The 22,926-nt window shown below is 34.0% G+C and overlaps 1 protein-coding gene across 1 annotated transcript in view; it reads left to right on the forward strand.

The window, feature by feature from the left end:
• MARCHF6 (membrane associated ring-CH-type finger 6) overlaps positions 1-22,926 on the forward strand; it is an 80,259-nt gene that overhangs the window by 14,748 nt on the left and 42,585 nt on the right. Inside the window, 5 exon segments of the mRNA XM_072605423.1 lie at positions 11,547-11,643; positions 12,824-12,842; positions 14,923-14,996; positions 19,214-19,357; positions 20,299-20,371. Coding sequence (XP_072461524.1) covers positions 11,547-11,643; positions 12,824-12,842; positions 14,923-14,996; positions 19,214-19,357; positions 20,299-20,371 — 407 coding nt within the window.

The following is a 22,926-nucleotide window of genomic DNA, read 5'->3' on the forward strand; positions in this document are numbered from 1 at the left end:
TAATTAGAAAGCTTTTGAGGTAATCTGGGCCTGATAAGGCCTCAAGTACGATAGTAACTATTAGTGGAAAGATGTGAAGGTTGAGTCATAATAAATAATTGTATATAACACTTTAGGTTTTTCAAAGCACTTACACCACGTTTTATCCTGAAATAAACCCTGAGAGCAAAGTATTCTAGGTACAGAACTGCTTTTCTAGTACAAGTTTAACTTTTATGAATGATGCAACTTGAAGACAATTGCATTTACAACAAAGCCTAGGCAACTACCCAAGGGACAAAATTAATTTCACTGTATTGCTACTTCTCAACTCTAGTTAAACTGGTTTGTTTTGGTTGACAGTTAAAGCAATGGGTTGCTATATTTGCATTAAAAATATTGTTATTTGTGTTTAAATAGTCCTGTTTGGTGAAGCAGTTTTGTATTTATTCTTATTTAGTTATTTACTGTAGCAAAATTGTGAAGTAAACATTTTTGCCATATTGATGAGATGTTCAAAAAAAAGCATCTGCATTGTGGTGTAGTGGAAAAGGTGACAGATTTGGAGTCAATCCATTAGTTACCTAGAATTTATTAAGTACCTACTATGTGCTAAGCACTGAGGTCACAAAGAAAGGCTAAAGCAGAATAAATTAGGAGTAATCTCAGGAGCCACTAGCATTAAGGGAAATAAAGAAAGGCTTCTTGTAGAAGGGAGGAATTTAGATGAGACTTCAAGGGAGCCAGGGAAGCTAGGAGGTGGAAATGGAGAGGTAGGGAGTGCTGGTGGGGTGGGGGTTGAGATGGGGCAGAGTATTCCATTCATGAGAGATAGTCAGTGGAAACATTTGGAGTCTAGAGATGAAGTGTCTTGTTCAAGGATCAGCAGGGGAGGCCAGCGTCACTGAATTGAAGAGTGCCTGGAGGAGATTGAGATATTAGAAGACTGGCAGGGTAGGGGGCCAGGATGTGAAGAGCTTTGAATGCCAAATGGAAGATTTCATATTTGATCCTGGTGGTGTTAGGCAACTACTGAAATTTATTGAATTAGGAACCTGTGCTTTAGGAAAGTCAGTTTGACAGCTGAGTGGAGGATGGATTAAAGTGGGGAGAGATTTGAGGCAGGAAGACCAACAAGTTATTGCAACAGTCCAGGCATGAAGTGATGAAGGTCTGCACCAGGATATTAGCAGGTTGAGAGAAGAGATGGGGCTATATTTGAGAGACATTACAAAGGTGAAAACAACAAGTCTTGAACATTGATTGGACATGTAAGGTGAAAATGAGAAATCGAGGATGACACCTGGGTTTTGAGCCTAGGTTACTGGGAGGATGATGGTATCATTGACAATAATAAGGAATTTGGGAAGAAGGGGGAAGAATTTAGGGAGGGGGAGAAATGTGAGTTCACCTGTGAACATGTTGAGTTTAAGCTGTCCATCAGACATAAAGGACAAGATGTCTAAAAGCTTGATGGAGATGTGAGACTAGAGGTCAGAAGAGACATTAGGCCTGGAAAAATATATCTGAGAATTATCTGCACGGAGATAAATGATAATTGAATCCATGGGAACTGATGAAATCATTAAGTGAAATAGTACAGAGGGAGAAGACCCATGTCAGAGAGTTGTGGGGCTCCCGTTGTTAGCAGGTGTGACCTGGTGGAGATCCAGCAGAGGAGACTGAGGAGGGACGAACAGGAGAACTAGGTTAGATCAGTGGGGAGAGATTTGAAAACCTAGAGAGAAGAAAATATCAAGGACAGGAGCGTGACAGATAGTGTCAAAGGTTGCTGAGAGGTCAAGAAGGATGAAACAAAAGGCCTTTAGATTTTTCAGTTAAGAGACAGAGTTCAAATTGATAACCTCTGAGGTCCCCTTTCTCTCAAAATTTGTGGTTCTGTTTATCTGCTGCTTATACTCAGCATCTGTATCCTATTCTGCTTTTAGAGAGTGGGGAAGAAACCAGTATAGAATCCTATATAATTTTACTTTGAATTGTTGTATTTCTTTCATTTGTTAATTTATTCATCAAACATTTATTGAAGACCCAGTCCACCTAAAGCATAATGCTAGATGTTCTGTATGTAGTTAGACTTTCCTGAAAGTACATTAGAAATATTATTCAAAATCTGTATTTAGTTGGATGTAATTTAGATGCTTACCAGATTGCATTAAGATTCCTCAAAGAAAGGTAAATCACATTTTAGGGGAAGGAACTACTCGAGTAATTATGTTGGTATACTTACATCATTACCCTCATTCTTTTTTAAGGGTATGCTTCTTACCAAGGTTTAGAGACATTTCCTCTTTCATCTTTGTTCTCTCTCATACATCTTAGCCTTTATATTGCTTTCAGACAGTTGAGCAACAAATATATGTGTGCCATACTCCATATCTTTTTCACTTAAAATGTAAAGCTCTTTGCAGGCAGGGACTGTGTTTCTTTTTGTTACCAAGCATATAGATATATAAATAGGTCTTATATCTGTGTATATATCTTAATAAATACTTGTTGACTTGCTACTGTGCTACATATTGGAATGATATAGAAGAAAACAAACAGGACTTGGCCTTAAGAAACTCACATTCAGTGAAAGGAAGTAACATGTATATGTATAATTATGTACAAAATATATGCAAAGTAAATGCAGAGTAATCGTGGGGAGCCAGTAGTAGCTGGGGGAATCCAGAAAAACTTCCTATAATAAGTAAAAGGTGTTTGAACTAAGATTTGTGGAAAACTAGGGATGCTAATAGGCCAAAAGATAGGAGGGAATGAATTTCAGGAGTGGATGACTGTGTGCAAAGGACATGGAGACTGGAAATGGAATGGTACATATATGAAAAACAATAAGAATGCTCATTTTGTTGGATTAGTATATGGACATCATAAATGGAAAGGCAACTTGGAGCCAGGTTGACCAGGGCCTTAAATGCCAAAAAGAATTTTGTATTTGATCCTTGGAGTAATATGTAGCTGCCAGTTTATTGAACGGAGGTATCAGTTAGTGGCATGGTTACTTTAGGAGAGTGGTTCTCAAAGTGTGATCCTGATTATGATATGACTATGTGGCAACACAACTAGCCACATTACTTGCTGTTCAATCATTTAGTCATGTACAACTCTTCATGATCCTGTGGGCCATATCACACCAATACTGTCCCTAGAGTTTTCTTGGAACAAAGACACTGGAGTGATTTACCATTTCCTTCTCCAGTAGATTAAGGCAGAGATTAAGTGACTTGCCCAGGGTCACACAGCTAGTAAGTGCCTAAGGCTAGATTTGAACTCAGGTCTTCCTGACTCCAGGAACAGTTCTCCATCCACTGAGCTAATTAGCTGCTTAGCCATATTAATATTACTAAGCAGGTCTAAATTTGATACTTAATGAATGATGATGAAATTGGACTAATCAGAAGCAGTCACTAGAATGTAATTCATATTCCAGGTTAGGTGATTCCACTAAAGTGGTGTTGGAAATAATCCAACTAAAAATGGAAGTGAATTAGTAATTTTTCAACAATGAAAGTAGTAGTAGTATAAGTATTTTTCATGATTGCTAATGAAAATTTTCCTTAAAACAAAAATTAAAACCCCACTCTAGTTTTTGAGTCTTTGTTTTGCTAGTAAATTATCACCTTTTACTTAAAGACTGAAATGAAAACTGATAGCTGTTATTTGAGGACCAATGATGAAACCTACCACCTAATATAGAGGTGAAGGATTCAGAGTGCAGAATGAGACATATTATGTACACATCCATGTATTTATGTGTTTTCTTTCTTTTAGACATTGCCAATGCACATGTTTATTTTGTTTTTACTATACATGTTTGTAACAGGAGTTTTGTTTTTCTTGCATTCTCATTTGAGGGTGGAAAAGGTAGGATAGAAGAGAGGAAGGATTTTTTCTTTTTTTAAAAAAAAATAGTTCAAAAATATCAAGTAATGTAGACCCATAGACTAAGTGTAGTATATGCTATAACATTTTATTTTTTTTTATTACCAGAATATGGAAAAGATAGATGATTTTTTTCATCCTAGGAGAACTTCTGTTGTGACAGCTCTCTACACTGTCATATTTAGTTTATTTGTTTTGCCAGATTATTACCTTTTATGTGATTTAGTCTGGACTTGTGAGTGGCATCCTAGTAAAAAGGGCTGGTTGCTCTTGGAGTCAGGAAGAACTGGATTCAAGTACTGCCTCTGACACATGATAGGAATATGACTTTGGTCAAGTCACTTCTCACTACTCCAAGCAACTCTAACTTACTGAGGAGTTATGATCTGCATCACTGGAGATTTTCCATAATGAGGAAATCACATATTTGGACCAGTGAATGTGATCTGAGGTTTTAGTGTTTTTGTTTTTTTGTAAAGGCTAATTTCTTGAATAGTGTAGGATTCACACCTGAGCTTTCCTTCCCCTAGACTGAAATTCTTACTTCAAGTAGCCAATTCCAGTTTTTTTAGAAATGCACTTAGAACATGGTCATGATTTATTCCCCAAGATTAGTGTTTTACTGCTTATTTTATACCTAAAAACTAGCAATGGGGGGGATTAAAATTAGCATATTCATTAGGATCCTGTTTACACTGTTGTAAACATTTTCATTTACTTAATGAAGTCAGCATAATTCAGTCATTATTACTTGTTAGTAAATGATATCTTTGAATTTCCCCATGGTCTTAGATTTCCCAGTTGAGACTCACCCTCTGTCAATATTTTCATATGAGTAAGTTACATAGGGTCTGTCTTAATCCAATAAATATATTACAACAGAAATTATAAAATTATTTAATAATGTACTGATTGTTTTTCCATGTTGGATTTTAGTATTTGTTTGATTTTCATCTAATTGCACAATGAAAGCCCCTATTCCTATGATTTCACTTTCTTTTTCTTGAATTTTATACTATTTTCTCCCTGAACTCTGAAAATAGCAGAGTAAGAACTTAACTGGGAAGTTGCAGCGCTACTAGGAAGGAGGAAGTAGAATTCAAAAATGGACTTGGTGATCTTTATCCTTTATCCTCCTTTCCTTTAGTTCTTGTAAACATTCTGGTAGTTCATTCTTGAATTGTTTTACATTTTGCAAGATACTGCAAATATATATTATTGCAAAGGTACTGTTATTACTTAACATTTAAGACATTTAATGTTATTAAATCACAGAATCCATATTTGGATGAATCATTGCTCAAGGTGATCTTTTGGTAAGTTTGATTATATCCACTGTGTTGGGAAGCCAAAAGTAAAGTTCTCACTTCTGCCTCTTAGGCTCCCTGGCTTCCTTAAAGGCTGGTTACTATGGGATGCCTTTCCGGATCCCATTTTTTTATCTTGTCAAATTACCATGTATCATCTTATGTTACCATGCATCCTACCAGCATAACATAAGCTCCTTGAAGTTATGAATTGTATTTGATTTGGTCTTTTTATTCCCTAGCACCTTGGACATAATTGATACTTAATGAATGATGATTGAATTGGACTAATCAGAAGCAGTCACTAGAATGTAATTCATATTCCAGGTTAGATGTTTGCTAAAATGATGTTGGAATTAATCCAACTAACAATGGAAGGGAATTAATAATTTTTCAACAATGAAAATAGCAGTAGTAGTGTAAGTATTTCTCATGATTGCTAATGAAAATTTTCTTTGAAACTAAAAAAAAAAACCCACTCTAATTTTTGAGTCTTTTTTTTTGCCAGTCAGTTATCACCTTTTACTTAAAGACTGAAATGAAAACTGATAGCTGTTATTTGGTTATTGATAGCAGTTACTTGTCACCATTGTTTTTAATCCATATACCTATACACATTTATTAATTACCTAGTATGTACTGTGTTAGGTTCTGGGAATACATAGTTTTTATTGTAGCTGGAGAGATACAGGCCACATAAACAGTTATAAAACAATATAAGATGGCATAGCATAATTGTCGTGTAAGAGGTTTAGAAAATAATTATTACAGAAGTTAAGAGGAGAAAGCAGTCATTGTAAGCTAGGAATATCTGCAAGACAAGACCCAGAGAGCATAACTAGAACCAATGGGTAGAAGTTGCTGAGAGGTACGTTTTGGTTTCCTAGTAGTTTGAGCAGTCCAACAGTGAAATAGGCTTTCTTCAGAGGTAGTAGCTTCGGAAGGCTTCAAGTGAATGCTTGATGACAGTTTTTCAGAAATAGTGTAAAGAGTATGTCTTCATTTATTGGTTGGACTAGATGACCTCTAAAGTTCCCAGCACCTCTGAGAGTCTAAGTTTTGTGAGTTGGCATTTGAACCAGAAATAACATTTAAGTGAAAAATAGTAGAGAAAAATAATTTTTGGGATGTTGGTGAAGGGGTTGGAGTATGACAATAGGAGGAAAAGCATGGAGTAGTAGTAATAATAGCTGACTTTTCTATGATAGGGATTTTCAAAGGCCCTTTTTATTGCATCTGATTTTCATGATGCTAGAAGTAGCCCAGTTGGAACACCCACCCTCTGAGCTAAGAATGTTGCCTCATTTTTTACTGAAAAAAATTGAGGCTATTTGCTGAGAGCTCTTTTTTCCCCCCTCATCTTCATCTTATATCACCTGGATGCCTCTGCTACTATCTTCTCCTTCACCCTTGTCTCATATAATGAAGATAGTTGTCTTTCTTGCCAAGGCTTAAACCCCTCTAAACGCATGAGTGATACTTTTCGATCCTTTCTTCTCCAGCCGATTGCAGAACTTCTTAAAAAGCAGAGTTAGCCAAATGGAAAAGGTGGTAACAAAAGCGCTCTATAATTCCTTAAAAATTAGAATTGGGTGAGTAGAAACACGTAATTGAGACATAAAGAAAACAAAACAAACAAAAGAATGAAAAAAGTAGAAGAAAAAGTGAAACATCTCATTGGAAAATCAATTGACCTGGAAAATAGATCAAGGACAGATAACTTAAGAATTATTGGATTACCTGGAAACCATGATCAAAAAAAGAGAGCCTCGGCATCATATTTCAAGAAATTATCAAGGAAAACTGCCCTGATATCCTAGAACTAGAGGGGAAAATAAAATGGAAAGAAGCCAAAGATTACCTCCTGAGATTCCCAGTTGAAAACTCCCAAGAATGTTATAGCCAGATTCCAGAGTTCCTAGCTCAAGGAGAGAATATTTTGCAAAGAAGCTGGAAAGAAGCAATTCAAATATCCTGGAGCCACAGTCAGGATCAGACAAGATTTAACAGTTTCCACATTAAAGGATCTTGGATTATGAAATTTTGGTGGATAAAAAAGCTAGGATTATAACCAAAATTCACCTGCCTAGCAGAACTGAGTATAATCCTTCAGGGGGAAAAATGGATATTTAATGAAATAGAGGACTTTCATTCCTGATGAAAAGAGTAGAGCTGTATAGAAAATTTGACTTTCAAATACACGACTCAAGAAAAGCATAAAAAAGGAAACAGGAAAGAGAAATAATAAGGAATTCAAGAAGGTTTAACTGTTTACATTTCTCCATTGCAAAGATGATACTTGTAACTCCTAAGAACTTTCTCATTACTTGGGCATTTAGAAGTATAAAGCATAGGTGGAGTTCACTATGATGAGATGATATCCAAAAAAAATAAAGGGAAGAAGTGAGAAAGAGGGATGCACTGGGAAAGGAGGGGAGGAAGAGGTAGAATGGGATAAATTATCACACATAAAATAGGCATGAATCTTTTACAGTGGAGGGAAAGATGGGGAGGTGGTGGGCAATACTTTAAACCTTACTCTTATCAGAATTGACTCAAAGAGGGCATAACGTACACATTTAGTTGGGTATAGAAATCTAGCTTATCCTACAGTAAAATAGGAGGGGAAGGTCATAAGAAAAGAGGGGGACTGATAGAAGGGAGGGAGAATTAGGGGAGGCACTGGTCAGAAGCAGAACACTTTTGAGAAGGGTCAGAGAGAGAGAGAAGAGGATAAATGGGACATATAGGATGAAGGGAAATACACAGCATAGTTAGTAATCATAACTGTGAATGTGATAAACTTACCCATGAAATGGTAGTGGATAGCCAAGTGGTTTAAAAACCAGAACCCTACAATATGTCATTTATAACAACCATACATGAAGCAGAGATTCACACAGAGAATAAAGATAAGGGAATGGAGAAGAATCTATTATACCACAGTTGAAGTAAAAAAACAAAACAAAACAGGTGGCAATCATGATTTCAAACAAAAAAAGTGAAATTAAATCTAATTAAATAAGCAGGGAAATAATTTTTTGCTAAAAAGTATCATAGACAATTGTGTGAGACAAGTACTCAATATATATATGCACCAAATGTTATAGTACCCAAAAGTTAAATAAGTTACAGGAGGCAGTAGACAATAAAACTATACCACTGGGGGACCTCAGCTTTACTACTTTCTAAGAACCAGATAAATCTAACCAAAAAATAAAGAAGAAAAGTAGTTAAGGAAATGAATAGAATTTTAGAAAAGTTAAATGTGGAGAAAATTGAATGGGAATATGTAAAATGGATAATTTTGATTACATTAAATTAACAAGGTTTTGTGCAAACAAAACCAATGCAGCCAAAATTAGAAGGAAAGCAGAAAACTGGGGGGAAATTTTTGCAGCAAGTTTTTGTGATAAAGGCTTCGTTTCTCAAGCATACAGAGAATTTAAGTCAAATTTATTAGAATATGAGTCATTCCTCAGCTGATAAATGGCCAAAGGATATGAATAGGCAATTGTCAGAAGAAATCAAAGCTACCTATAGTCATATGAAAAAAATGTTCTAATTCACTATTGATTAGAGAAATGCAAATGCAAAACCCTGAGGTACTACCTCACACTTACTGACTTGATTAAAAAGAGAACAATGAATGTTGGAGGAAATGTGGGAAAATCAAGACACTAGTGCACTATTGGTATAGATGTGAACTAATTCAACTGTTCTGGAGAACATTCAGGAACTATTCCCAAAGGGCTATAAAACTGCATACCCTTTGACCCAGCAATACCACTAGTAGATCTGTATCCCAGAGAGATTTTTTGAAAAAGGGAAAGCACCCATATGTATAAAAATATTTATAACCGTTCTTTTTTGTGGTGGCAAAGAATCAGAAATTGGGGAATGGCCTAACAAGGTGTGGCATGTGATGGTGATGGAACACTGTTGTACCATAAGAAATGATGAGCAGGATGGGAATGTGCAGAACCAGGAAAACATTGTACACAGTAACAGCAATATTGTACTGTGATCAACCTTGAATGACTTAGCCATTTTCAGCAATAAAATGATCCAAGACATTTCTGAAAGATTTAGGATAAAAAAAGGTTATCCATCTCCAGAGAAAAAACTGATGGAATCTGAATGCAGATTGAAGCATATTTTTTTTACTGTATTATTATTTTGTTTGTTTTCTCTCACAACATGACCAGTACAGAAATGTTTTACATAATTGTACATGTATAACTTACGTTATATTTGCCTTCTCAATGAGGAGGTTGGGGAAGGCAGGAGGAAGAGAATTTGTAACTTAAAATTTTAAAAAATTAATGTTAAAAAGTTTTTGAAAGTTTCTAGCCACTTCCCAACTGATAGGCATCTATTTTATTTCCAATTCTTTGCTATAAATATTTTGACTCTAGAGCATTATAATGAGGACCAGTGTTTGGAAGTTAAAGAAAATTAGATTTTTCACTCAATATAAAGAAAAAGTTCCTAATAATGAGATCCAGAAGTGAGATGTGTCTTTGAAAGTCAGGGATTCCCATTATTAGTGGTATTCTAGAATAGGTTTAACTACTTGTTAAAACATTCCACTTTTAAGTGTAAAAATTTTTTGTGGTGGTGATGATGATGCAAGTCAGAGGCTCATTTTATGCTTAATTAAGTTCCTTGACATTCAAATAGTAAGCACTTGATCCTTGAATGCATTAAACAAACTTTTTAATGCTCTTTTAACTGTGTGAATTGGTTGAGAAATTGTTCCCCATGTCCCAGATGAAATCGTTAATTTTTAAATTTAAGATAATTTCTATAATTTTTGCTAAAGATTTCTTTTTGTGTACAGTTATGGAGCACAGCATTTTTGTCATTTTATTCCCCAGTACCTAGCAAAGTGTTTGACACTTAATACTTATTTAGTAAATACTTGTTAATTGATTGTTGAAATCTTCAAGATCTAATCTTTCTAGATTCCTCTATTTAGAAATGATCACTCCTTCAAGTCTCCTGTGCCAATCTGTTGGCCTTATGCTCATTTATGTTCCAAAACATGTCCTAGGTATGTGTTTGTATGTCTTAAACCTTACTTCTTTTGGAGCCTCAGCCTGTTGGTGCTTAGTAACTGTTTGCTAAATTGAATTGCGTGGAAAACATACCTATGTAGGGTCCTAGAATTCTCCAAAAGGGATTGTTTAATTCTTTGAATTGTATTTTTAGTACCTAGCATATAATAGGTGCTTAATAAATATTCATCAGCTGAGTAATTTATTGATACTAGACATAGGACTGGCAGCATCCTCAGAGGTTACCTAGTCCAAATCCTTTATTTTATAGGCGAGAATACTCAGATTAGTCAGTTGAACCAGATTTCCAATTTAATGAAATCTCAGATCATTATAGTTTTATTTTGGAAAGCTTATTACATTTTTCTGGAAGAGGAATGTAGAAATTAAAAAACTTTTAAATTAAAGAATGTCCCTTTTTATAAATGATATTTTTAACATATACAGATTGAATGAAAATACAGTTATAGCATTTCAAGACATTAAAAAGGAAAGATGCATTTAAATATTTTTAGAAATTTCAATGTAGAAAGGCTTTTTAAAAAGTCAAGTAGGATTTTGCTCCCTTCCCAACTCTCCAATTTGGATAACTGACTTTTAACCATTATTAAATCTTCTTTATTAGATTGTAAGAGAAAAGAAACATTTTGACCCAAAGAGGTCTCATGTTGCCAATTAATATGCATAAAGTTTGTTTAATGTATAGTTGGAAAAATAATATATCTTTGCTCATTCAACAAGTTGCTAAAGATTAGAGATATTATCTCTTTGTAGAAGTCACTATTTCATATAAGGATAAGCTATGATTTTTTAAAATTAGTTTTCTGTGATTTTAGAGAGGCTGGTGTCAGAAAATGAGATTCTTTTGTTACCCTTTTGTGTATAATATGACAAATCCTGTAGCTACTGCTGTTGTACTAGATAGGTCATCGAATAACCTTTGCTTGTGTTTATCCATTGACACTGTTCTCGTTTGCTTTTTTTAATACTCTATGCAGCATTTTGTAAATATACTATTGGATAGTAGATATATAAACAGAAGGTAATTTCTGACCTTACCTACTTGAAATTGTTGAATCTAGTTATTTTGTTCTCATGAATTAGTCAGATTTTCATTAAGGAATAAATATTTTAGTATCAATTTGATTTCAAAAATTTTTCGTATACATGCCAGCCTATTACTGTTTTATAGCCTAATGCCTTTCCTAATGTGCTACATTATAACATTCCTAGATTTATTTCTTTTTATAAAGATGATCAAGCCAAAAATAAATTAGTTTTTATTCTTGATTAACAGACATATGTAGGGTGTGTCGATCAGAAGGAACACCTGAGAAACCGCTGTATCATCCGTGTGTATGTACTGGCAGTATTAAATTTATCCATCAAGAATGGTGAGTAGACTTTTCAGAAATTAAATTTCAAAACTCATTTTTGTTGCTGGTATAATTAATTTGTTGTTTAATTGTAGAAACCCCTTTATTCTTAATATATTATTATCTGTTGAGATTAAAGAAAAGATGTAGCTACTTAAGAACCCCAGATTTTCGTAGGGAGAAGAGAATGTGGACTAAAAATAATTAGCATCATGGACTTAAAACCACTTTATTTATATTGTCTTTTAGCTAAGATATTTTTTCAGAGTTTATTTTAAGCAGTTAGCCAATTGGCAAAACAGGTTTCTTTATGAGAAAGAATGAATGAATTTAAAGTATCATATGTGTATGTATACATGTATATACATACATACACACACATATATAATCTCAGGGAATAGGAAGAGAAAGCATTACATTCTTAGAGAGGTCAGATATCTGTTATTTTCAAACCTTTCCACAATGTCTGAATTTAGATATTCTGTCATAGCACGCAGACTAAGGGCAAGGACATGAACAAGGTCACTTCAGTAAGACTGGTTTCACAAAGTGGATAACATTTTGGACATGACAGGATACATACAGCTTGACTTTACAGATGGGAAGGAGTATGGAGGGGAGTCATATTTGCTTCCTCATTTTAAGCTTCATGAAAAGGACTATTAAGCAAGATTCAATAATGTCAGTTCATTTCTTATGAGATAACAGTTAATTCAATAGTTGCTTACTCAGTAGCTAGTAAGTAGCTATACTCTGGGCAATGTCTCTGCTAGCAACTAGGGATATAAACATAGGGTCAGTGAGAACAACTAGATACATCATTTGATATCATAAATGCCATTAAAAGTAGACAAAATTAGTTAAAAAATCGCAAAGTTTGAGTTAGAAGAGACATTAGGGACCATTCAGTCTAATCCATGTGTGAAAGGAATCCTGACAGACTATGACACTCCTGATAAGTGAATATCCAGCCTCTGACTGAAGATTTCCTAAGGAGGGAACCTAACAATGATGCTTTCTTCCCAGTGTTGTAATTCTAACAATGATATTATATGATATTTGGGGAAAATATGAATATTTTATGAAAAACATCTAAAAGATTAGTGTTATGCTCCCAAATTGCTAACTTCCCTAATAAAATTTTATGGATATATCATCCATGTATTTATCTAAATACTTCTTGAATTTATATTTTCAGCTTTTACTATCTGTTGGAGGTAAGGAATTCCATGTGTTGACTACCTGCTGGGTAAAGTAGTTTATGTGCACCAATAAGAAATGAAAAGCTTTTTGAAGATAAAGACAGTGTCTTATTTAGCTCTTTACTTAGCACTGTGCCCTACAAAATAATTTGGTGCAAAATAAATAGTGCAAAGTAAATGTTTCTTGAATTTTTATATATACTAGACTCTTTCAAATTTCAGAGTGTTTCCTATATCTACTGTGGACATATCTTGACTGGTATTGGTCATTGGTTCTGCAAAACCTTTGTTGGCCAGAACAGCAGTATAGAGGGAGAAGTGAGTGCAGGGAACATTGTTTTGAGTAGGAGCTGTGCCCTTCATTTCCTTGTAGTGCTGACTTCCCCTGGACTGGGCCAGCAACAGTTTTCTGATTGGCTTCAAAAGCCACTCTCCCAGTGTCCCCTTGGTCAGGGGACTTGTGACGAGAGAGGACAGCCACCATTTACAATAGTTTCTCCACAGTGGAGTAGCAGACTTTGATTATTTGATATTATTTTGAAATATTGTTCGTTAGGAAACTATATGAGGTATTGTCTGTTTTCTAGTGTTTGATGAACTTGGCAGTATTTGTTCTGTCAGAAAACTTTAGAATTTAAAAACTTGACTCATCTCCCTTTCAGTTTTTGCAGACTAAAAAGTCCTAATTGTTTGTTCTTTTCTCATATAGCATGTCCTCCAGTTTCTTAGCTGTCCTGTTTTGTATCTTCTCTAGTTGGGCAACACCTTTTTGAGTGAGGCTTTAAGTAAGAATTTCACAGTTTTTCCAAGTACACGGATCACAGGTCTGAACAAGAAAACAGATACATACTTTGAATTTTACAAATCTATAATGAGTATTGAATTAATATTATTAGAATTAGATACTAGGTAATGTAGAGGAAACTGGTATAATGGAAATTACACTTACTCAGGATTCCTCATGTTAATTGGAGAAATTGAAAATAACTACTTCAAATAAATAAGTGTCATAAAGGAACAGGACCTTTAGTTAAACAAAAGATAGTTGTTGGCGAACAAAGTAATAATCAGAGATTCTGAACATTATAGAGCCAGATGAAACATTTGAGGGCATCTAATTCAGTATGATTAGTCCATTGAGGTTTTTCTGAGGCCAGATTGTTGTTATCTTTTTGTTTGAAATAGTTTTGGTTACTTGAAAGTAATTACATATTACTTATCCTTATGCACTTTGTCCTTAAACCACTCTGGTCTCTACTTGCTGTTCTCCCTGTATAACATTTCATCTTTTGCCTCTGTTCCTTTCATGCTGACCCGCATGTCTGGAGCATTCTTCCTTCTTAACTCTTAGAACTTCCAGCTCCCTTCAAAGCTCAGATCAAGTGCCACCTTCTACATGCAGAAGCCTTTCCTTATTCCCAAGTTGTGTGTATTTATTTTGTATTTTCTTATTTATGAACATTCTCTGTCCTCTTCGGTAAAATATTAGCTCTTCAGGACAGGAGCTGTCTCATTTTTATATTATCTTTAACACCTGGCACATATCAGGCTCTTAATAAATGCTTGTTGATTAATACATAACCAACTGTATAAATTGTCTTTAAGCTTCTTAAAAAATAGGTATGTTTCTTCGTAACCATTTTTTGGTTTTCATTCCAATGAATTTTTCTTTGTGGCATTATCACTGAAGGTACCGATAGATCTTTCATTGGAAACTTGGACATATTCATTTGAGGAGGTGGGAATTTGTGCTTCTTCGCTGTGACAGTCCTCTTTGCCTTAGGGCCCTCCTGCAGTCCCATGCTCCCCTTCCCCCCCTTTATGACTATCCTGAAGAGGAAAATACTTTTCCTCTCCCTGTAACTCTTACCCCAAAGGTTTTATTTACTACTCTGGTATCGTTGTATAGTTATGCAAAATGTAAGGTAGTTATACAAAATGTCAAAATTAAATGCAGTGTTTTAAAGATGGGGAAAGCTTTTTCTGAAAATTGAAAATTATAGTTACTATAAATCTAAACTTTAAAAATGTATTGTATATAAAAATAAACTGCATTATTATTTGATTTATAAATATTATGTCTTTCTAATTTCAGCTTAGTTCAGTGGTTGAAACACAGCAGAAAAGAATACTGTGAACTATGCAAACACAGATTTGCTTTCACACCAAGTAAGTTTGTAGTATTAACAACTTTTACTGCCTTTTTGTGTATTATATCTTTGCAACTTTCAATTTGAAATTTAAAAGTAATATTTAAATTTTTGTCCTTTCATATTTCATTCCTCTTTGATTTCTGGCATAAAAAGTATTCTGAGCTTCTATTTCTTATTACCTAGTTTGTTTTAAAAAACATCACATGTGTGATGTATTGCATTACAAAATCTGTTATGCATTTAGTTAAAGATCTAGAATACTGAATTAAATTCAACAGACATTTAGTGCCTGCCAAGTTTAAGGCACTATACTAAGAGCTTAATGTACAAAGGCAATAATGTAATACTTGCTTGCCCTCAAAGCATTTAAATTCTACTTCAGTATTGAATAAAATTTTGATACCACTTCATTAAACAGGAATAAGTTCCTGATCCATTGAAAGGAAGGTGTGGAGGAACTAATCCCTCCCCCATTCCCTCCCACCCCCGCAATAGTATCACTTTTTAAGTAATTGTAATGAAATAGGAACATCCAATTTATATGTGTGTGTGTGTATGTTTTTTTCAGGGACATAAACTTCGCAAGGGTTAAACTTTTTTGAGTACTTCAAGTCACTAAAGTATATGTGGTAGAAATGAGTATTGATCTTGTGTTTTTTCCACTGGGAAAAAAAAAGAATTATTGTTGAAAGAAGCTTCTCATTTCTTTGACAAAGTGTCATTATGTTACCATCTATAGAAATCCATATACCTAAGAGAGATGAACTGGATTTGACTTCTGGCTCTGCCACTTATCAATGTACTTTAGGACTCAGTCTTCTCACCTTCTTAATAAGTTGTTTGGATTATATAATTTTTCATAGCCCTTCTGTCTCTGAAATCCAGTGATCAGCATCACTAAGGTCAATTTTATTAATAATTGCTTAGGACTGAAAAGTTATCATACGCAACTTAAAAAATTAATAGCCTTATTGGCCTTATAGCAAATTAAAACCTAAACTACTGAGCTTCATTTTTTATGAAACTTGTCGTGTGTACATGATTAATTTTTTGTTAGAATGTTGCTTTCTTTAGCCTCCAGTTATCTACAAATCTCAAATTTGTAAGGTGCCTTTAAGGATATCTAGTACAATCTATACATGACCAGGATATCCTCTCCAGAACAAATATTTGTATTTACTTTAACTGATCTTCATGTGGCATGATCTTGAGGCGATTCGTAAACCTGGTTGCTGTAGATCATTCCAGCTTATCATTGACCTTCCTAAAAGGTGATATTGAAGGTAACTAACACCTCAGATGTTGTCTGACCAAGGCAAAATACAGTGGGATTATCACTTCCCTAATTTTGGCTACTGTACTTGTGTTAATGTAGCCTAAGATCTTGTTACCTTTTTTGACTGCCATATCACATTGCACTGCTGAGTTTATAATTTAAACCCAAAATTTTTTTCAGAGAACCTGGGATTTAGTCATACCTTTTCCACATATTCTTCTGAAGTATATAATTTTTTTAACTTGACTTTGCATTCATCCTATTAAATTTTATCTTATTTGATTTAGCCCAACAATATAAGTTTAAAGATTATTTTGAATCTTGATTTTGTCTTCTTGCATGTTAGCTATTCTTAGCTCACATACTTACGTTTAACTGTGTTATCTGCAGATTGGAAAAGTATATTGTCTATTCCTTGATTGTTGACAGAAAATGTTGAATAGCGTATGTTCTAGCAAAAATTCACTGTTAATGATGGCAGTGAAATAAGGGAAGGGTAATGGGGGGGGGGGTTTGATGATGTCTTTGGGTCTGCAAGTGTCACCTTGCTACCAATGGCATGAGAGAAAATGGAGAGATACTGAGTGAACTCAGGGTGAGCATTCAGTTACTGTTTTTGTTATCCTTCTTTTGGATTCTGGGTGTCCTAAACTATGGAGACAGCTGAAATTGCTTTATCTTTGGCATATAATTTCTTTTTGGAGAAGTTTGAGCAGTCATGGGAGAAAATGTCTATCTAGTCCACCATCATCATGTTGCTCATGTGACCCAGAAGTCTCTGTCACATTTAATTTTAATAATGATGTTCTTCTGGGGAATTGAATTTGAATTAACCAATTGCTGTCTCACTATATCATTGCTTATCTTAGGTTTCATTCTCTATTAAGAATTTTTATTTTATCCTTTCTGGTATTTCCCAGAAGGCAGAAGGAAATGAAGATTTAATTGTTTTACCTTATCTTAGCTATTTATTACCTTCCCCATCATTCCAAATAGCATTCTTCTCCTTTCTTTGTTTCTTCTTCTGTTCTTCCACAGGGTTAAAAATCAGATACCTCCTTTATTCCATTTTATTTTTCTTAGAATTTTTTTTATCACTAAATCCGGCTTATTAGGAGCTTTTGCATTCCTTAGACTTCTGTAGGGTCATGCTATACTTTAATTATCTTTTATGCATATGAATTTAAAATCTGAGTTGATTAGTAAGTGTTTGATGCACCCACGTTGTTTCCTGTGGGCATCTTTCCCCTTCCTCATGGAATTTTTCTCATTTTTTTAGAATTTCTTTCTTTATTCTCATTCTTCCTGGTTTGATTTCACACGTAGAATTTTAAGCCATGTGATTGTTTTCTTCTTTAAAAAAAAGACTAATTTTTTTGGTATGTTTTTTCACCATCATTTGTATTACAAAATATTACTTTTTTATGTGCTCTATAAACCATTCAGCAAAGCCATCTAGCACATCAGGTAGTCTGACTATGTGTGACATTCCATGCACATAGTCCCCCACCTCTGCCAAGTGGGGAGGAAAATACATTTCTTAGTTCTTCTCCTGGGGTATGCTTGATCCTTTCCTTTTTCTGAATCCTTTGAAATATGTTCTTCCTGGGTTACATATCTGATTGTTCCCAATTTATTTTCAACCACATATTCTAAGATGAAGTCTTCTTCCTTCCCCCAAGATTCCAATCAATTCTGTTTTAACATCTACTTCTTCCATTCTGATGAGAATCTGGACCAGAATTGGAACCTCCCTTCAATGATTTCCCCATCTTTGAAAGGATGATATCATTAAACTGGACCCAGAAATTGATAATTGCTCTACTTTTACAAGAGAATATTCAAACAGAATTCTAGATAGTTGAAGTTCCTCTTAACTACTATCTTTTATATATCTCCTTGCCATAATCTTGTGATCTATTTCTTTCTCTCTACAGGCAGTCTATAGTATTTTTTGTATGATAGTAACAGTTTTCTTTCCAGTTACATGCCAAGTAAATGAGGTGTTTGATACTGTTGTTGTCCCAGGTTAGGCCAAATCTGGAGTTTTGTATCTAGGTCTAACCATCACATTTTAGGAAGGACGTTGACAAACTAATGTGTAATAGAGGAGGGCATATAGCATGTTGAAAGGACTCCAAACTATACTGTATGAAGATTGATTGAAAGAATTTAATATATTTAACCTTGAGAAGAGATGACATGTTGAGTGTCTAAGTGTTTAAAGGGTTGTCTTTCATCTGTACTTGACACTAAAAATCAGAGCTAGTGGCAGAGGGTAGAAGTTGTAGAGAGGGTAATTTTGGCTCAATATAAAGTTAATCTTCCTGTTCCTAAATTTTAGTAAATAAGTTGTTAAGAGAAGGCTCATTATATTTTTTTAAGATATGGAGTTCCTGAATATTGGATGTTTACCAATCAATTCTGGATTATCACTTGTCTGAACTACTATAGAGGGGATTTCTGCTTAGATATTGGTTGAATACATTACTTTTCCTTCTTTGAGATAATGTGCTTTGGGATAAATGCATTATTATCTTGATTTCATTTGTTACAGCTGTTTACTGAAATGTCTTATTAAAAGAGTATCTTGTCATAAAAATTATGATATACATATCTATTTTACATATATGATATAAATAATTAAAACATTTATTGTTGCATTTCGTTTTGATACAATATATATTTCATACCAGACACTCAATCCTCCCTGCAAAGTACATTTCCCAAAAAGCTTATTAGCTCTTAACGAAAAGGACTGGATCTGTTGTTGTTGTTTTTTTAAAATAATGATCATATGGTACTAACATTGACTTTTTTATTAGAGTTTTGTGGCCATTCAATGTTAATGGTATTTACATTGTTTTACTTATATATAATGTTCTTTTAGCTCAGCTTTTAATATAACGAGCCATTTTTAACTGTAAGTTTTGTTGAGTTCTATTTTTTTCTTTCAGTTTATTCCCCAGATATGCCTTCAAGGCTACCAATCCAAGATATTTTTGCTGGACTGGTTACAAGTATTGGCACAGCAATACGTTACTGGTTTCACTATACACTTGTGGCCTTTGCATGGTTGGGGGTTGTACCTCTTACAGCATGTAAGTACTACTTTCAGTGTTGGATTTCTTAAATATTGTGTAATAATAGATACCATTGCATCTTGTTATTTCATGTGATATCCTTTAATGAGTATATAATATTATAATGTTCTTAAACATAAAAAATTTAGCTTAAAAATGTTGTATTGGGAATTAATTTTTGGCACTTTAATCTAGGTAGACTTTTCCCAAAGAGAATCTAGGAAAGAAAAATGAACAAAATATGATGAATAATTATTATTATTTAGAAAAGAATCCAAAGACTAAATTCAGAACTCAGATGCTAGGCAAATGATGATCTTAAGCTCTTCAGTCCTTCAGTCATATTGTAATTATCCTCAAATTTTGGATTTTTGGGAAGCTAATGTCACGCCCCCTAGGATTTAATTTTCTTTTCCATCTTGTTTTTAAAATTTGCTTATAAGATGAAATCTGGAATATGAATGACCGCTAAAGTGGATGGGATAGTGGCCCCAAATAAACAAGTTGAACAGGAAAGCCTCCTCTTCCCGCTGCCCTTCCCTTCTCTCCAAAAATAACAAAAATACTCTTATATTCTGCCCTAGTGAAATGCAGATGTTCCTTGAAAGATTTAACTTACTAATTCTGTAGTATGGATGACTTGCACAAGATATGTAGTAGGAAATTCTAGGGTGTGAGGTTAGATTTGGATAAGAAATTCTTTGAGTGTTTTATCTGATTTGCTTGAATTTAAGTAAATTCAGGTAATTAAAGGTAAGCAATTCTGATTTACTTGTTATTTAAGGGACAGATTGTATTTTAAAGTAAATTTAGTGGTATTTGTATTTTGATCCAATCTCAGGTTTTGATGTCTTCATAGAGAATGTAAGTTAATGTGTGCTCAGTAATTACAAATATAAGCATTGTAAATTCTGTCTAAAAGTTGTCGCTTATATAGTACTTTGTTTATTTCTGTACAGGCCGTATCTACAAGTGCTTGTTTACTGGCTCTGTGAGCTCACTATTGACACTGCCATTAGATATGCTGTCAACGTAAGTGTAAACCAATGTAATATGGAAAAAATGCTTGATTCAAATGATTCATTTTTATGGTTTATTTTTCTTCCTATGTTCATGTTAAAATTTAAGGTTTCTCTCTTACCCTATGGGAAAGCATAGTTTTTGTAACTCTATTTATTATCTTTGAAAGCATAACTGTCATACTCTTCAGAAGGATTTCTAAATTAGATTTGTAATTTTAGGAATATGTTGTATAGACAAGATATTCCATTTCAAGCTACATATTTAAAGATTGATTGTATAACTTAAGATTTGTTTTGAATGAGATCATTACTTTGCTCAGTGAGTCACATTGACTTCATTAACACCTTTACAAACAAAAATACTGAAGAACCACAGCAAAACAGCAGTTACCTTTGAGTTCAAGTATATGACATTTGTCTATTTTATGAATGACATTTAAGATATAATCTCTGATAACATTTCACCTAGTTGTCTCGGTGCTTCTTAATTCTAATGTGTAAAGCATTTTGTAACTTTCTAAAAATAGAAGAGAGAGCACTTGGTTCTCTGTTAATAGACTTAGAAGCAATATAAATTGTTAACCCCATTAAAAACTTTCATACAGTTTTGTCCATTTCAGATTTACTTGTTTCTTGCACTTGGCCTTTCTTAACTTGTTCTACTGCTCCATATGTAAATAAGGAAAAGATCAAAAGATCTATCATAATGCATTGAAAGAGCCTCTAAAAGCACATATTCCCATGCAATTAACTCAAAAAAGAAAAGATAGGAAAGGCATAGTATTTCACATTTTTAGTAGACTTGTACAGCTTTCTTCTTCTTAGACTAACTTAGAGTTTTCTAGTCCCTTTGCATCTGGAACCATACTTTTTTTAAATTTTAAATTTATTTATTTAACTTTTAACATTCATTTTCACAAAATTTTGGGTTCCAAATTTTCTCCCCATTTGTTCCCTCCCCCCACCTCAAAACACCGAGCATTCTAATTGCCCCTATCACCAATCTGCCCTCTCTTCTATCATCCCTTCCTTCCCTTGTCCCCATCTTCTCTTTTGTCCTGTAGGGCCAGATAACTTTCTACATCCCTTTACCTGTATTTCTTATTTCCTAGTAGCAAGAACAGAATTTGACAGTTGTTCCTAAATCTTTGAGTTCCAGCTTCTCTTCATCCCTCCCTCTTTTCCCATTCCCTTTGGGAAGGCAAGCAATTCAATATAGGCCATATCTGTGTAGTTTTGCAAATGACTTCCATAATAGTCATGTTATGTAAGACTAACTATATTTCCCTCCATCCTATCCTGCCCCCCATTGCTTCTATTCTCTCTTTTGATCCTGTCCCTCCCCAAGAGTGTTGTCTTCAAATTGCTCCCTCCTCCCATTGCCCTCCCTTCCATCATCCCCCCCACCCTGCTTATCCCCTTCTCCCCCATTTTCCTTTATTATAAGATAGGTTTTCATACCAAAATGAGTGTGCATTTTATTCCTTCCTTTAGTCAAATGTGATGAGAGTGAACTTCATGTTTTTCTCTCACCTCCCCTCTTTTTCCCTCCACTAAAAAGTCTTTTGCCTGCCTCTTTTATTGAAACCATACTTTTTAAAATTGCTAAAAACTGCTCACTGCATTTAGAACTTTAAAATCTAATTTCTACAATGTGAAAAATCAATATTTTAGCAACACTAACTCATTAACTTTGTAAAATGAATTTGGCCTGGGAAATTTGTTTCTTAAATATACATGTTTGATATAAATTTTTTTAAAAACCTGACATATGCATTTGAGGTTTAGAAAGTGTTTTGCATATCTCATTTGAGCTTTGTGAAGTAGCACTATAGATAATAGCATCTTTTTATGAATGAGGAAGCTGATAAGTTTTGTGACTTGCTCATGATCATGAACTAGCAAGTATAGGAAACAGGATTTAAACTTGGATCTTTCTGATTCTTAAGTTCATAATTACCTCTAATAGACAATATTATCTTTTTAAAATTTAATTTCTGTGTCTGTTTCTCAATATATATGAAGTGGAAATTGAAGAGGGAATGAACTTTAAAATTCATGGAAGTAAGAATGTTAAAATCCTCTCAGGAGGAAAAATATGGAAGTTTTGTCATGAATCCCTAAAAGAAGTGTAAATAAAGGGCATCTTAGAAGATAAAGCAATAAAGAAGTAGAAGTAGACAAAATATTATGAAATAAGTAAAGTAAAAATAATGGAAAAGTTGGATCCTGCCCTACTCAGACCTTTGGTTGATTTGTTTCCTTTGTATTTATTTCTATGGTTGTTGAAGTCCAGAAAAGGCAAACCTCTGGTGTTCATTCGGTAGCAGGGAAGCTTGCCCCCGGCTCACATAAGTCCCAAGTATCTCATATACCTTAGGCAAACACTCTCCTAGAATTATGATCCACTCTAAGTGATATTTCCCTAGGAAATAAATCATACCCTATAGACTTGGGACTACACGTTAAGTGTCTGGACCATAGACCTGTTGAAATATCCAAAAATACAGAGAATAGATAAAGCCATATAAATATAATGAATGCAACATGTCATATTTTTCCATT

The sequence above is a fragment of the Notamacropus eugenii genome, chromosome 4 (assembly GCF_028372415.1).
Source record: "Notamacropus eugenii isolate mMacEug1 chromosome 4, mMacEug1.pri_v2, whole genome shotgun sequence".
Lineage (NCBI taxonomy): Eukaryota > Metazoa > Chordata > Mammalia > Diprotodontia > Macropodidae > Notamacropus > Notamacropus eugenii.